General features: G+C 47.8%; 1 protein-coding gene and 1 long non-coding RNA gene across 4 annotated transcripts in view; one reads left to right on the forward strand and one right to left on the reverse strand.

Moving 5' to 3' along the window:
* Positions 1 to 10,219, reverse strand: part of MAP4K5 (mitogen-activated protein kinase kinase kinase kinase 5) — a 62,881-nt gene extending 52,662 nt beyond the window's left edge. The window contains exons 1-2 of one of the 3 annotated variants that reach the window (XM_064422807.1): positions 9,968 to 10,219; positions 9,589 to 9,761 (exon numbers count right to left, since the gene is read on the reverse strand). In XM_064422807.1, coding sequence (XP_064278877.1) covers positions 9,589 to 9,696 — 108 coding nt within the window. In that variant the 5' untranslated portion in view covers positions 9,697 to 9,761; positions 9,968 to 10,219. Of the gene's footprint in view, positions 1 to 2,081; positions 2,103 to 9,588 lie in introns of those variants that run through there. The other 2 variants (XM_064422808.1, XM_064422809.1) reach the window with 2 other exon arrangements.
* Positions 10,220 to 10,407: 188 nt separating this feature from the next.
* On the forward strand, positions 10,408 to 13,384 carry LOC135302404 (uncharacterized). The gene is made up of 3 exons (XR_010364032.1): positions 10,408 to 10,963; positions 11,076 to 11,231; positions 13,076 to 13,384. It is a non-coding gene; the product is annotated as an uncharacterized LOC135302404 (long non-coding RNA).
* Positions 13,385 to 13,844: the final 460 nt, after the last annotated feature.

Consider the following 13,844-nt stretch of genomic DNA (forward strand, 5'->3'; position numbering starts at 1 on the left):
TGACACAAACTTATAGTACTGTATTCTAAACTCCTTGTTTGCCTTTCTAAATACTTTTATTTTTTTATATATCTTTGACTCTAAAATGTTAAACTTTACTTAATTTAACATATCTCTGTTTTAAACTATAAATCTATATTCTCGCTTTTAGTACTTCAGTTTGGAAGTTTTCTAAGATCAAATCTTGTGTTTAATTCAAAGTTTTGGTTTAAAGGCCCAAATTCCAACCCCTGGGGAGCCCTCAAGGCCATCCCTCCATGCCAGGCTCTCCCCCTGCTCCCATCCCCAAGGAATTCAATCCCCTCCTGTTGGAATGGAATCCTCTCCTAAAATTCCTCAGAATTTTAGATTTTGTGTGCTGACAGGCACTGACCCCCAAGAGAACACTGAGACCATAGAAAAATCTTCCAAAATTGCATGATGGAACTGGGATTATGGGTGTGTAGTTTGAATAAAAATACAACAATAATAATAAAATAAATACAATATGACATAAAATAAACAAAAATAAAATATATAAATGAATAAAAATAATATTAAAAATCACATAGTAGAAAACTAAGAGTTTAATGTTTTAGCAGATAGTAATAGATATAAAACAAGATAGAAGTTTTATCTCTCCCTGCAGCAGCTGTGTGCATTTTCCACGGACCAGCCTTCCCCAGGCAGACACCACGAAGGAATGTGGAGGAGAGAGCCAGAGGAAATCGTGGTACAGCTCTGCACAGCCTGGCTGCCTCCCTGCTCCCAAAATTCTGCCTCAGCTCCGCTCGAGGAAGCACAGCAAAGCTCCCAGGGAAAGTTACTGAAGAAGTCAAGGAATGGTTTGGGCTGGATCAGCCAAACACCACCTCGTGCTGGGAGCAGGGACACTGCCACTGCTCCAAGCTCTGCCCTGAACAGCTCCAGGGATGGGGAATTTCACAGGATGCTCTCCTGGAGCAAAGCCATGTCCTCCTCCTCCTCCTCCATCGCTCCTGCAGCCAGCACAGTCCATCTGCACTCGAGACATCCCACTGCAGGATTTGCACAAACCTCAACACCCACGGAATGAGAAAAAGGAAAAATCCATGGTCATGTGCCCTGGACAGGCTTGATGGATCATGGAACCAAAAATTCAGATCTCCTTATCCATCTCCTCATCCTATCCTTATCCAGAAATCCCTTTGTCCTCTTTGATACTGTGAGCCAAATTTAAAAACAAGACTCTCAGAACAGGAACTGTTTGGCAGAGTTTAGAAGGCTCTGTGTTAATCCAGAAGTTATTCCTACCTCTTCACAATTAACCAAGAAGCAATGGAACAGAGCTCAACCAGTGCTTTAAATTTAATCACACACATGCCTGAGAAAACAAAATGGTTTTATCAGAAACTGCTCATCCTGGGGACTGTCTGGGGTCTGGGCTGTGAATATTTACAAGGAACACATCAAATACTCTTCCTTTACTCACTGCAGACCAAATACTTCAAAATTTCAGCTGCTCTTGTTTCCCAGCCCCTCATAAATAAAACACAAATACCTGAAGCTGTTCCACCACTGAGAGCAATGGGCACCCTTCAGGCACTGCTTCCTGGCAAATTTTAATTATTTTACTTTTACCAAGAGAAAATACATCCATAAAAGATGGTATGGCCCCACCTTGATTCTTTTTACCTACCATGTTTACATCTCTGTGCCTGTACAAGAGACTTTACCATTTATCCTCCCTTGGGATTAATGACTAAATCCCCCAAACATTTTTGGGAGCCTGGTGTTTATAATTTGACTCTGGTCGTGCGTGTCTGTACATTAAACAGCAAGTTAAGGCACACAGAACTCAATTCTTTATGGCTTCAACAGCAGTGATCAGCAAAGAATCACCCACACAGCTGAGAACAGGACAAAAATACAGCTTTTTGGGGGGGATCCTCACAAATACAGCTTTTTGGGGTGGACCACCCCCTCAAATGTAAGAAATTGTGCCTTTAATGCTGCACAACACAAAGCTACTCAAAAAAACCCCTTAAGAATGATTTCTTATCAACAAGACAAGAGAGTCCCCCTGCAATAACCCCTTCACTCAGAAGAAAAACAGCACTTGCCTTTCTGGAACATCTCAAAATTCACATTTCAAACACACTACAAATCCAGCTTTTTCCCACTGAGCTGAAAATATGGTTCATTCAGCTTTCTTTTTTCAGACGTTCTTTCTCCAGCCAAATCTTCCTCATCTCTATGAAAACATGAACCTCCTAGACACAATATTCATGCAGAAGACACAAAAATACACTTGGGGGAGGAGTAATCCCAACGTGCCAAGATATTAAAGATGCCATTTTGAAGGATCAGTAAATGCAGCAGTTTGGGACACCAGGACTGTTTGCTCTGAGGATAGCCATGACTGTATTTGTAGAATCTTTTTGCTATCATTAGGAGAATAAAGTCAGTGGAAACACAGAGCAACACACAGGAGAAGGGATTAGGGAAAAGTGCTGGAAGAGGACAATCCTGGAAACAATTCTGTTGCTCACCCTCCATGTGCTCTTTCATTCAAGAGCTTCAAACACATGGTCAAGCTGCAGCTTCTCCTCACACAGTTTTCCATCCATCACTTTCCAAAAGGTAAATTTTGGCTGAGGAGGATCTTGCAGACACTATCCACTGTGCTGATGAAATTAATCACTCCAGCACTTGGGTGAAAGAATTTAGAAAGCTGAAGAGCAGAACAGAAACCTCTCTGTGCCAAACTCACAAATTTTTGTCCATCAAGTAAGGAAGAGTTTATCCAGCCTCCATATGTGATTTTTTTATTGGAAATCCAGAATGGATTAGGGAGCAGCACAACTCCCCAAATCAAAGGTGGCTGTGTCCACCAAGCCTTGCTGAGTCTTTTACTGCTAGAAATCCTTCAGAAACTGGGAAAGAACTCTTCTGGATTCTTTGGAAAATTAAAATCTGAAAACCTAATGAAATGGCAAAATGTGAGGAAGTCACAGAATCCCAGAATGGTTTGGGATGGAAGGGAATTTAACAACCAACTCATTCCACTCCCTGCCATGGAAGGGACACCTTCCACTATCCCAGGGTGCTCCAAACCCTGTCCAACCTGGCCTTGGACACTTCCAGGGATCCAGGGACAGCCACAGCTGCTCTGGGCACCCTGTGCCAGGGCCTCCCCACCCTTCCAGCCAGGAATTTAATCCTAATATCCCATCTAACCCTGCCCTCTGTCAGTGTGAAGCCATTCCCTTTTATCTTGCCACTCCACATCCTTGTGAAAAGCCTTGGCAACCTCAACCGCCAGGCCTGGAGATTGCCTTGAGCTGAAGAACAACTTCATGAATATGGAGATGTCCCTCTGAGCTGGAATCACCTTGGGCTGATGCTGCCTCCTCTCCTCTTCACTCCCAGCTGCAAGCAAGCAGCAGGTGCCAAACACAGCTAAAGGTAGCAGGGAAGGTTGTTTTTCCAGCTGGAATGAGCAGGGACAGTTGCTGGTGTCAGCAGGACGCGCTGCCAAACTCCGTCACGGCCTTGCTGACAGGAAGAGCTGCTCCCTCTGACAGGGATGATCTGTGAGCTTCCACCACGCACCTCTGTGACACAACTGGGGCTCAGCCACTCATCCCAGAAATCCTGGAGGCTTTCCAGGTTATCCAAATGCTGGCGATGAAAATGACCGCTGCATCTTCCGGAGACAGAGAGGAAGGAGATCCTGGCAGGCAAATGCTCTCAGCTTTGATCTGTTCTTCCCTCTCAGGTCTCTGCTCCTGGGGGGTGAGTGCTGTGTGGCCTGCACTGTTTGCTTCCTCTTCATGGATATCTCACATTGAGAAGAAATCAGATTTTATTCACACAATTCACAGAATCCCTGGGTTGGGAGGGACCTTTGAGATCATGGAGTCCAGCCCAGCCCCAACAGCTCAACCCAGCCCTGGCCCCCAGTGCCACATCCAGGCTTTGTTAAACACCCCCAGGGATGGTGACTGCGCCACCTCCTCTATTTTAAAGATTTTGGAGAGTGCCTGGCTCCTCAAAGTAAGAGACAGGGAGAAATAACCATAGGGGAAACACTGCTCCCACCATGTAACTTCCCATTAACACCAAGAATTCCTGAATGGCTTGGGCTGGAAGGAACATTAAAAATCATCCAGTTCCACCCTTTCCATGGGCAGGGACACCTTCCACTGTCCCAGGCTGCTGCAAACCTGTCTAGCCTGGCCTTGGACACTTCCAGGGGCAGCCACAGCTTCTCTGGGCACCCTGTGCCAGGGCCTTGCCACCCCACAGCCAAGAATTCCTTCTGTATATCCAACCTTAATTTCCCTTCTTTCACTCTGAACCCATTATTCCTTGTCCTGTCACTACAGCTCCTGATAAACAGAAACATGAGTGACAGGATATAATATTTAAAGCAAAACAGCTTGGAACATCCCACATCAAAGACCAAATCCTTAGTAAGAAAAACTATTACAAACATTTCAAATGGAAACCCAAAAGTTTCACCTTCCACTGCTAAATATCCTCACAGAGGGGGTCAACAAGCCACAGAGCATCTTAGTTCTCAAAGCAGAAATCCTACTGACTGCATCCCAAAAGAAAAGCATGCCATTTCCCAGAAGAGGAGCTCCACAGCAGTAAGAAAAAACTTAGAAGGCCTGGTTTGATGTCATTCCAAACACCATTCCTATGGAAAAAAGAGCACACAGAGTTCAGGCATGGCTACAGCAAACACTGCTGACCAGAGGGCTTTGATCTGCGGGGGAAGAGTGGAATCCCCCACATGACAGATGTTTTATGGTCATTTATATGTGGAAGCAAGAGATATTCACCAGGGACAGAAGTGCTGAGTCAGGGATGGCCAAATCCAATCGGTCTGCAGCTGCCAAAACATGTTGGTATGAAGTTGGGAATATGTGATTAAAAGCTGTCACAGCCATAACTGTTCTCTGGTATCAAAAAAAAGCTCTAATACTCTGTTCTTAACTGTTGACTTAAGCAGTAAAACACTGATAAAAAACTGATAAACGTTCATTATCTGAAGGATTAGAATGACATTGAGAATTATTTTCTAAACATCAAATCCAGGTTCTCAACAGCCTTTGGCTGCACCAGGAATTAGAATCCAGAGCTCTGAGAACAAGGCAGCGACCACACAAGCAGAGCTGAAACCTGATTCAAACTGGACAGAGTCACAATTTTATGGCAACCTTTAAAAAAAGAAAACACAAAGAAAGTAAAACAAATCTTTCTGTTGTTTGTTTTAAATTGCATTTGAGCAAAGAGTCTGTGTGTGCCACAATCCAATTTCATGGCTTACTGTTTTCCAGCAGCAATCAGTAACAAAACACTGAAGGTTTCTTCTAAGTTGATGCCTTTATTTGGTGCAGGAGATTAAAAATTAATGATAATCATTTCAAGAGAAGAGAGACTGAGCAGGTGACTCCAGAAAGAATGAAATTCTCATGGTATTCAATAAAAATGCGCCCCTTGTTTACAGGCAGCTTCTGCTGCGAATTTGGTGCATTCCTTGTCCCTTGTGCTTACTTTTCAAGAAAGCCACTGTGGCACTGCTCACAATCCTGCTTGGAAAAGCCCAAACAAGCCAGCTTTAGAATTGCTGCACAAGGTCATGTTTGATCATCGGGGAGCACAGACATCCCGCTATTCATCGCGGCCGGCCGAGGCTGCCGGGCCCGGCGCTTCCACGGGCTCCCAGCTCAGCTGCCAAACAACAGCCTTCAACAAGGATGGATTTACATCCATCCACATCAACCACCCTTTTGTTCCCCTCTGCAGAAGCAAGGAGCAGTTCAAACTCTGTTTGGGGCGCTTGGAATGAAAAACACAAAAAGCCGAGCCCTGGGAATGGTTTGGGGTGGAAGGGAGCTTAAATCCCAATCCCATTCCACCCTGCCATGGCAGGGACACTTCCACCATCCCAGGCTGCTCCAAGCCTCGTCAAAACTGGCTTGGACACTTGAATATTTCCCCTAAATCTCTCCAGCGAACCTCTTCAGGGCCATTAATAAACACTCCAATAAAAAAATCCATACAGGAACTCTCAGGAAGGATGAGCAGCAGGAAATTATCCCCTGAATTCAAGTCTTGTTTTCCAAAGCCCCTCGAGGACACCAAGATCCACAATTACACACAAGCAAATGACTGGATGCTGTGATGCAACCAAATTCCACAAGTTAAGCAAAACAGCCCAGTCTTCTGCTACTCCAAGTACTTCCAGAAAATACCATGGAGTGCAGGAACTCGTGATGATCCAGCTGATGGTGTGACCTTGTTATCAACCCAGCCTTAAACAAATTAGGACTACAAAGCCCTACTGAAAAGCTGCAGGTTCACTCACGGGTCATGCTGGTGTGAAAACCCATCCTGGGAAACATCTAACCACACTGGGAATTTACCTGGGATGGGATCTGACCAGCCACTTCCCAGTGCTGGGGGTTAAATTCCACTTACAGTCTCCAGCAGCTTTTTTAAATTCTCTGCTCAAAGACCCCAGTGAAATGCGTGTTTCTTCATTAACCACACATAACATCTATTTCAGCATGAAACAGATGCATTTCAGAATTTCTGAATGCAAACAGAACATATTTATGTAATTTTTAAACACTGCCTTCAGATTTTAATTTTTATGACCATGGTGGGAAGACCTTTCCAGGAAAGTCAGATTAGAGAGACACTGGGGACATAAAAATACTATTTTTTAAGCAGCACATTATTAAGTTCCAGTTCTCATCTTTGTTATTACAACCTCTTCCATGGGTCTGTAATTCAAGGTATCTTGGTGCAATGCTGTGAGGGATAAATTATTCCAATGGTTTAATATTAATATTCTCTATTAAAAAGAAAAAAAAAAGCTTTCCCACCACGGATGAGACAGCTAACAAGTCAGGATTGTAATGGAAATTACTTCCAAGACTGCTAGACACAAACTTGGATCTATTTACACAGGCTGTGAATAGACAAGAGTTTATTTACAGATGGTTTCTCCCCAGCCCTGAAATGCATTTTGGGGAAAAAAAGATATTAAAACAACATCAACAATCCAGCACTTAGGAGCAATCCTACAATCAGCCATTGTGTGCCATGTGACAGACAAGAGAAATAAACCCCACAAACACTAAGAAAACACATCTCCGTTTAAAGCTTCCATGGTAGTAATGAAAAGCAAAGTGGGCAGGAGAATTTTGGAAAAGCCTTTAAATATTCTTCTGTAACCTAATAGTGAAGATAAATATTTGCTTAACCTCCACCTTCACCATCCAAAAAAGAGCCAATTACTCTAAAAGCTACCAAATGCCCCAAGAAGAATTTAAAGCATTAACCACAACCACCAAAAAAGCATCTGAGGAAGAGGCAGATGTCCCACAATCAGAGAGGCTGCCTGGCTTAGACATCCCAAAAACAACTGTGCTGGAGACGCTGGTGACTCATTATTAGTGAAGGAGCAGAGAAACCACTTGAAGAGGTGAGGGGAAAATTCCATTTTAATTTAAGAGCTCTCTCTAGCAAGCCCTTCCCGAGCTCTGCAACATAAAAACACTTGGATATTCACTAATAAATTCATTTTATAAACACTTCCGACAGCCCTCAGCGAGCACAAGATATGCCATCTGCACTGAGACTTACCAGGGGCTAAGAAAAATAAAAGTACAATGTTTATACATTAAGTCTCTTCAAGAAAAAAAGGTTTACCTTACTATTGAAATTATCATAACATCAATGACTTTAACAAATAAGTTTGCTGTGCATATTTGTCATAAGAGGCAGTGCCATCTGATTCAGTATTCCCTTGATACAGTTCCTGCTGCAGGCCTTTACAAAAACAAAGAGCAAACCAATGACCTAGAAACAAATGCAGCCTCTCAAACTCCTTCAAACTCATTAACTTTATACTTGTTTCGGACTGGTAAGAGCGCCTGAAACTCCTGCCAAAAACTTTGATTGAAATTTGCCAGGCTGCACGAGGAGAAAGTTTGGATTTACTCCTTATCTGAAACCGTCTGAGGAGCAGGAGGAGCATTTTTCAGAAGGCAGAGAGCGGAGGAGGGGGCAGAGGGCTGTGGTTTTTTTGTTTAAAAGGGATGGATGTGTTTACATGGCACGGAGCAGGGCCATGCATCCAGCCCAGCTCCGGAAGCGGAAGCTGGATGACATGTCAGCACAGCTCTCCACTAATTACCAGGATAATGAGAAGCAGAATATTTCTTTTTCCACAAAGAGATGACACAAAAACACTTCCCTGCAACGCAACTAGTTATTTCTTGTCGTGCTGCCTGGTTATTTCTTGTCACGCTGCCCTGCACTGGGCAGGCACACACAAACAAAGCAGCTCAAGGTAGGCAGAGTTCCAGATTTATGACAGCTGAAATGCTCTTTTAAAGGATTTAGTGCTAGAATCCTTAAGAAAGAAGCTGACTGATCTGTGCACAGCACTGCAGGATTAAAAGAAATAAAAGAGGAAGGTAAATATGCACCATGAAAACTTTTAAAAATAACTCCCTGAGGTCATAAGTAACCATTTCAAAGGGGTGGTGGGAACAGGATCCATCTATAAAACTTCAATTTGAACATTAGCAAAGAGCCCTCCCCCAGCAGGAGCAATTACTGCTGCCTTTCATGTGGCACAGTAACACACCTTCCCTTGCACGCTTGGCTGTGTCAGGTCTATTTTAAACACACTCAACAGCACTACAAAGGAAAACATCCCACAGCCTGCCTCCCCGTGCAGCTGAACACGCACATTGCCAAGCACAGGTTGAAAACTTTGAGGCTTTCTTTGTAATTCACCCAGCCCTGAAAGCTGCTGAGCATCCCTGAGGTGTGAGGAGCATCCCTGAGGTGTGAGGCGCATCCCTGAGGTGTGAGGCCAGGGCTCACATGAGAAGAACACACCACTGCCTGCACCTCCTGTCCCCCACGCCTGCGGTTCTGTTGGTGTGAGCACCAATATGGAATTACAGAATCCCAGAATGGTTTGGCCTGGAAGGGACCTAAAAGATCACCCAGTTCCAACACCCTGCCATGGCCAGGGTCACTTTTTGTATGCACCATTCCAAGAGCATCTACTTGATGTGCTGCACTGACTCTACCTCGTGCTGCAGCTCCGTTCCAGCTTCTGAAGAGCTTTAATCTGCTTCTGCCTTTCACGGGCTATTATTAACCTCGGGGATAAAGCAGCACCCTTTTAATCAGGTGCTTTAACTGGATGCGTTCTGCAAACAGGTACGGCCAAGAGATATCCTCTACCTCCTCGGGCAGTAACGTGGGAAGAATCGCCTGCGATATTCACCAATAAAACCTCCAAGAAGGGCAGCGCTAAGAGAGAACATTCTCTGGTGCTGCAAGCACCAGCATGGTCTGGGTTGGAAGGAAGCTTAAAGATCTCGCTTCTAAAGATCCCTTGCCATGGGCAGGGACACCTTTCACTGTCCCAGGCTGCTCCAAGCCCCGTGCAACCCGGCCTGGGACACCTCCAGGGATCCAGAGGCAGCCACAGCCTCTCCGGGCCTCCCCTCCCTCACAGTCAATCCTTCTCCACACAAGTGGGAATCCTCCGGCTGTGCCAGAGGCGGCCCCCCCGCCGCTCACCTTGTACACGTCGCCGTAGGTGCCGCTCCCCACCCGCTGGATCAGCTCGTAGTCCTGCTGCGGGTTCCGCCTCAGGATATCGCCGCTGGCCCGCGCCGCCGGCTCCATGTCCAGCGCCGCGTCCCCGCCGGCCCCGGGATGCTCCTAGCGCGGCGGCCCCCGGCCCATGGCTCCTGCGGCGGCAGCGGCGCTCAGGGGGGCTCCGGGCGGCCCAGACAAAGGCGGCCGGGCGGCCGCGCCCTCCGCGGCTCCCGGGGCTCCTCGGGGCAACCAGGAAGAGCCGGGGCGGGCGGGGAGCGAGGCCGGGCGGGGAGCGAGCTCCGGTGCCGCCGGCGCTGCGGCCCGTCCGCCGGGGCGGCCAGGCCGGGCCGGCTCCTACCTGCGCGCCGCAGCCCTTTGTCCCGCCGGGGAGGGAGGGAAGGGAGGGGGAGCACCGCCGCCGCCTCCTCCTTTTCCTCCTCCTCCTCCTTCTCCTCCTCCTTCACGTTCTCCTTCCGCGGCCGAGCCGGGCCGGGTTCGCTCGGCTCGGGACGGGACGGGCCGGCAGCGCCTCCGCGCCGCCGCAGCGCCCCGGCGCGGCCAACGCGGGCCCCGCTCCCGGCCCGGCCCCGCTCCGAGCCCGGCCCCGCTCCGAGCCCGGCCCCGCTCCGAGCCCGGCCCCGCTCCGCTCTGAGCCCGGCCCCGCTCCGAGCCCGGCCCAGCGCCGCTCCGAGCCCGGCCCCGCTCCGCTCCGAGCCCGGCCCCGCTCCGAGCCCGGCCCAGCACCGCTCCGAGCCCGGCCCAGCCCCGCTCCGAGCCCGGCCCCGCTGCGTTCTGCCGGCCCCGCTGCAGGAACCGCTGCCGTGGGGCTGTTACGGGCGCTGCCCGCCCCGCGGCCCGACGGCTGCCACGTCCGGGGCTTGTGGAATCCCAGCGTGGCTTTGGTTGGCAGGGAGCTTAAATTCCATCCCATTCCACCCCCTGTCGTGGCAGGGGCGCCTTCCACTAGACCAGGGTGCTCCAAGCCCCAGTGTCCATCCTGGCCTGGGAAACTTCCAGGGATCCAGGGGCAGCCGCAGCTGCTCTGCGCCAGGGCCTCATCCTCCCTCTCACAGCCAAGAATTTCTTCTCAATATCCAAATAAAGTCCTCCCATTCCCAGCTTAAAGCCATTCCCTGTGTCCTGTCCCTCCATCCCTTGTCCCCAGTCCCTCTCCAGCTCTCCTGGAGCCCCTTCAGGCCCTGCCAGGGGCTCTGAGCTCTCCCTGGAGCCTTCTCCTCTCCAGGGGAACATTCCCAGCTCTCCCAGCCTGGAGCAGATTTCCAGCTCTTGGACCATCTTTGTGCCTATTCTGACCCTGTTCCAGCAGACCTTTGTTGTGGAGGGAGAAGTGCAGGTACTTTCAGCCTGTACCCCTTGGTTTGAGGCAGGAAGAAAGCCTCCAGTTTGGCTACAGCACATATTTTATATGTATCTCTATCCATATATCTGCTTATACCAAACACCAGGCTGAGCTTTCCGTCTTTCACACCAGAGGCTGGGATACTTCCCGAGAGACTCGGGAAGGAAAAGGAGGAGGAAGACGAGGAGGATGTAGGACTGATCTCTGATCTGGATTGCAGCCTTGCAGCCACATCGTGTAATCCTTCTCATGGGCTAATCAGGTACCTAGCGTGGTATTTAGCTTTGTGGGTAACCAGTGTAATGAAAGTCACGCCAGAATTACCTCAGACTTGTTGGGACTCGTCTCCCTGGGCTCCGTAAGTCAAAAAAGCTTCTGTGAACCTGCAAAGTGGAAAGCATTTATAACTGACTTTCCCAATTATTTTCAGCAAAGCAGCTGAAATTCTGGGCAAAGCTCACCCATGGTCTCTGAAATGAACACCGGACAATTTAAGAAGCCCAAAGGTGGGGATAGGGAGTAGAGGAATGCTGGAATTTGCAGTAGCACTTGCTGCAAGGAGAGTCATTAGGGCCTGAAAGGAGGTGTGATTTTCTAGGCGTAAAAACTACCACATACTCAGAGCAGGAAATATGCAGAAGTTAGGTAGAAAAATTCAAATGGATGCCAGATGTAGGACTCTCTGGTGTCCAGGATTGCTCATTTCAGAACAGATTCTGCTTCTTTGGCAGCCACACAGCCCAGGCAGGCCCAGTGTAGTCTAATGACAAAGTAGCCAGGCATTGATCCTGGGTTTAAAATGGAGCTGGGCTTTGAACTAGGTCTTACATTTAGAAATCCCACGTGTAGTGCCTGACAGAGTGGTGTGGATTGCATAAGATTTTCCTTCAAACCACAGGCTCCATAGCAGATTTCATTAGGATCTGTGGTGCTTTAGGTTAAACTCAAAGGCACCGTGTGCAGACTCCTGGGAATTGCATAGTGGCCTCTGGGCTTATTGGAATTTATTTATGGGCTCGTTTGGGCTGCAAAATGTAACCTGCCCTGCCTCCCAGAAACAGGAGAGCTCAGGGCTGCTCACTTAAAGAGATTCCCATTTAATTTCCCCTTGTCCTCTCCAAGCCTCCTGCATCCTGTACGTCCTTTCCAACATAAATACCTAAGTTTTCCTGAACCCCCAACAAACAAGAAACTATTTACCCTTTAGAGAGCTGTATTTCCTCAAGTGATTTTGAACAAAGCAATTACCTTTCCCCTCATAAATCAGCTTCCTGTGCTCCCGATAGGGAGCTGTTTGTGTCCTTTTTCTTTCCCCTTCCTCAGCTGATGCTTTTCACCTCTGCTGACTTGCTGCTCCCGACAAGCCATGGGATGAGAGCACAACAAAAAGGACATTTCATTTTGCAGTGGCAGATGGTGCATTAAGACTTGGAACATCTCTCAGATCTGAGGGGCTGCAATTCACTGCAAAAGCTGCTGTACTTAGTCCTTGTTAAGTTTCACTTCCCACCTGGAGGTGCAGTTTCTCATCCCATCTTGTCAGTGGTGGAGAGTGAGCTCTCAGAGCCCATCTCGTGTTCTGAGCTTTAATCCACCTTCCCCAGCTTGGTTCCCTGCTGGAAGCACATCTGGGAGGTGTCCATAGATAAAAGCAGCACTGGGACTGGATTATTGTTACCATTTCACAATTAGAAAAATGGAGGAAAATGAGGGAACTGTCTGAAATTGTGCCAGGGGAGGCTGAGGTTGGATATTAGGGAAAATTTCTTCAGGGAAAGGGTGGTCAGGCATTGTTTGCCCAGAGCAGTGGTGGAGACTGTCCCTGGAACAGTGTGGATGTGGCACTTGGGGACATGAGTCAGTGATGACCATGGCAGTGCTGGCTTAAGGCTTGGGCTCAACAGTCTGAGAGGGCTTTTCCAACCTTAACGATTTAATTAATGATTCTAATGAGTTGTGCAGAGTTTTCAGTGCAGACATGGACCCTGTGCCCTGCCAGGCCCATGCTCCTGAGCACACACTGCATTTTCCACCCCAGACCACGCTGCTTTTCTGGTCAAGCGTGTTCAGGAATGTGCTTTTATGCAGCATCTTCCATCTGAACAGGTCGCAGCCTTAAAAGGAATGTTAAGTGGTTTTACATAAGGCATTACGTGGGTTTGGAGAATGTGATCTGTTTGTGCTGCAGTCTGAGGAGGAAGAACAGCCATGGTTGTTTTAACGAGACACCGAGGAGCACCAGGTAACAGTGGCTGCAGAGCTGGAGGGATTTCTAACTGAAAAAAGATAATAAAGGTAGTTTTAAAAGCAGTGAAAATACTTCAACTCTGGTGGTTTTTTTGACTACTAAAATATCTTTAATTTTACACAGTCTAACAAACTCACGTGGAAGGCATTCATAACTGCTGCAGCACCTTGCCTATGATTTCAAAATTTATTTTTTTTTAAAGTTTGTGGTTTGTGTTTTTCAGGCTGAAGGGCCTGCAGTGGAGCCATTCCCAGGCTTTCTGTGGGCAGCTTTCCACCCTTGAGTCCAGTTCAGGATGAACCTCCTAAAGCTTCTTGGCATTCCTTTCAGTGCTGTTCATGCTGCTTCACCTGCTCTGCTATCAGAATCCAGAATAAGAGGGATAGGGAGGATTTTGTGGGATCCTGTATGGTTTCTTGTGTCTGGAATGGCCCTTTGGAGGACAATTGGGATGGCAGCAGATGTGGGCACGTGATGACAAGTACAAAAAATGCCTGGAAAAAAATAAAGAGCAGAAAGAGAGAGAAGGCCTGGCAAGATGGATGGAGAGAACACAGCCAAGGGCAAGAGAAGGAGGAGACATCCAGGGCTGTTGGATGTTTCTTATGTCCAGCTTGGGAATTCACT

Source organism: Passer domesticus, chromosome 6 (assembly GCF_036417665.1).
Source record: "Passer domesticus isolate bPasDom1 chromosome 6, bPasDom1.hap1, whole genome shotgun sequence".
NCBI classification, from domain to species: Eukaryota; Metazoa; Chordata; class Aves; order Passeriformes; family Passeridae; genus Passer; species Passer domesticus.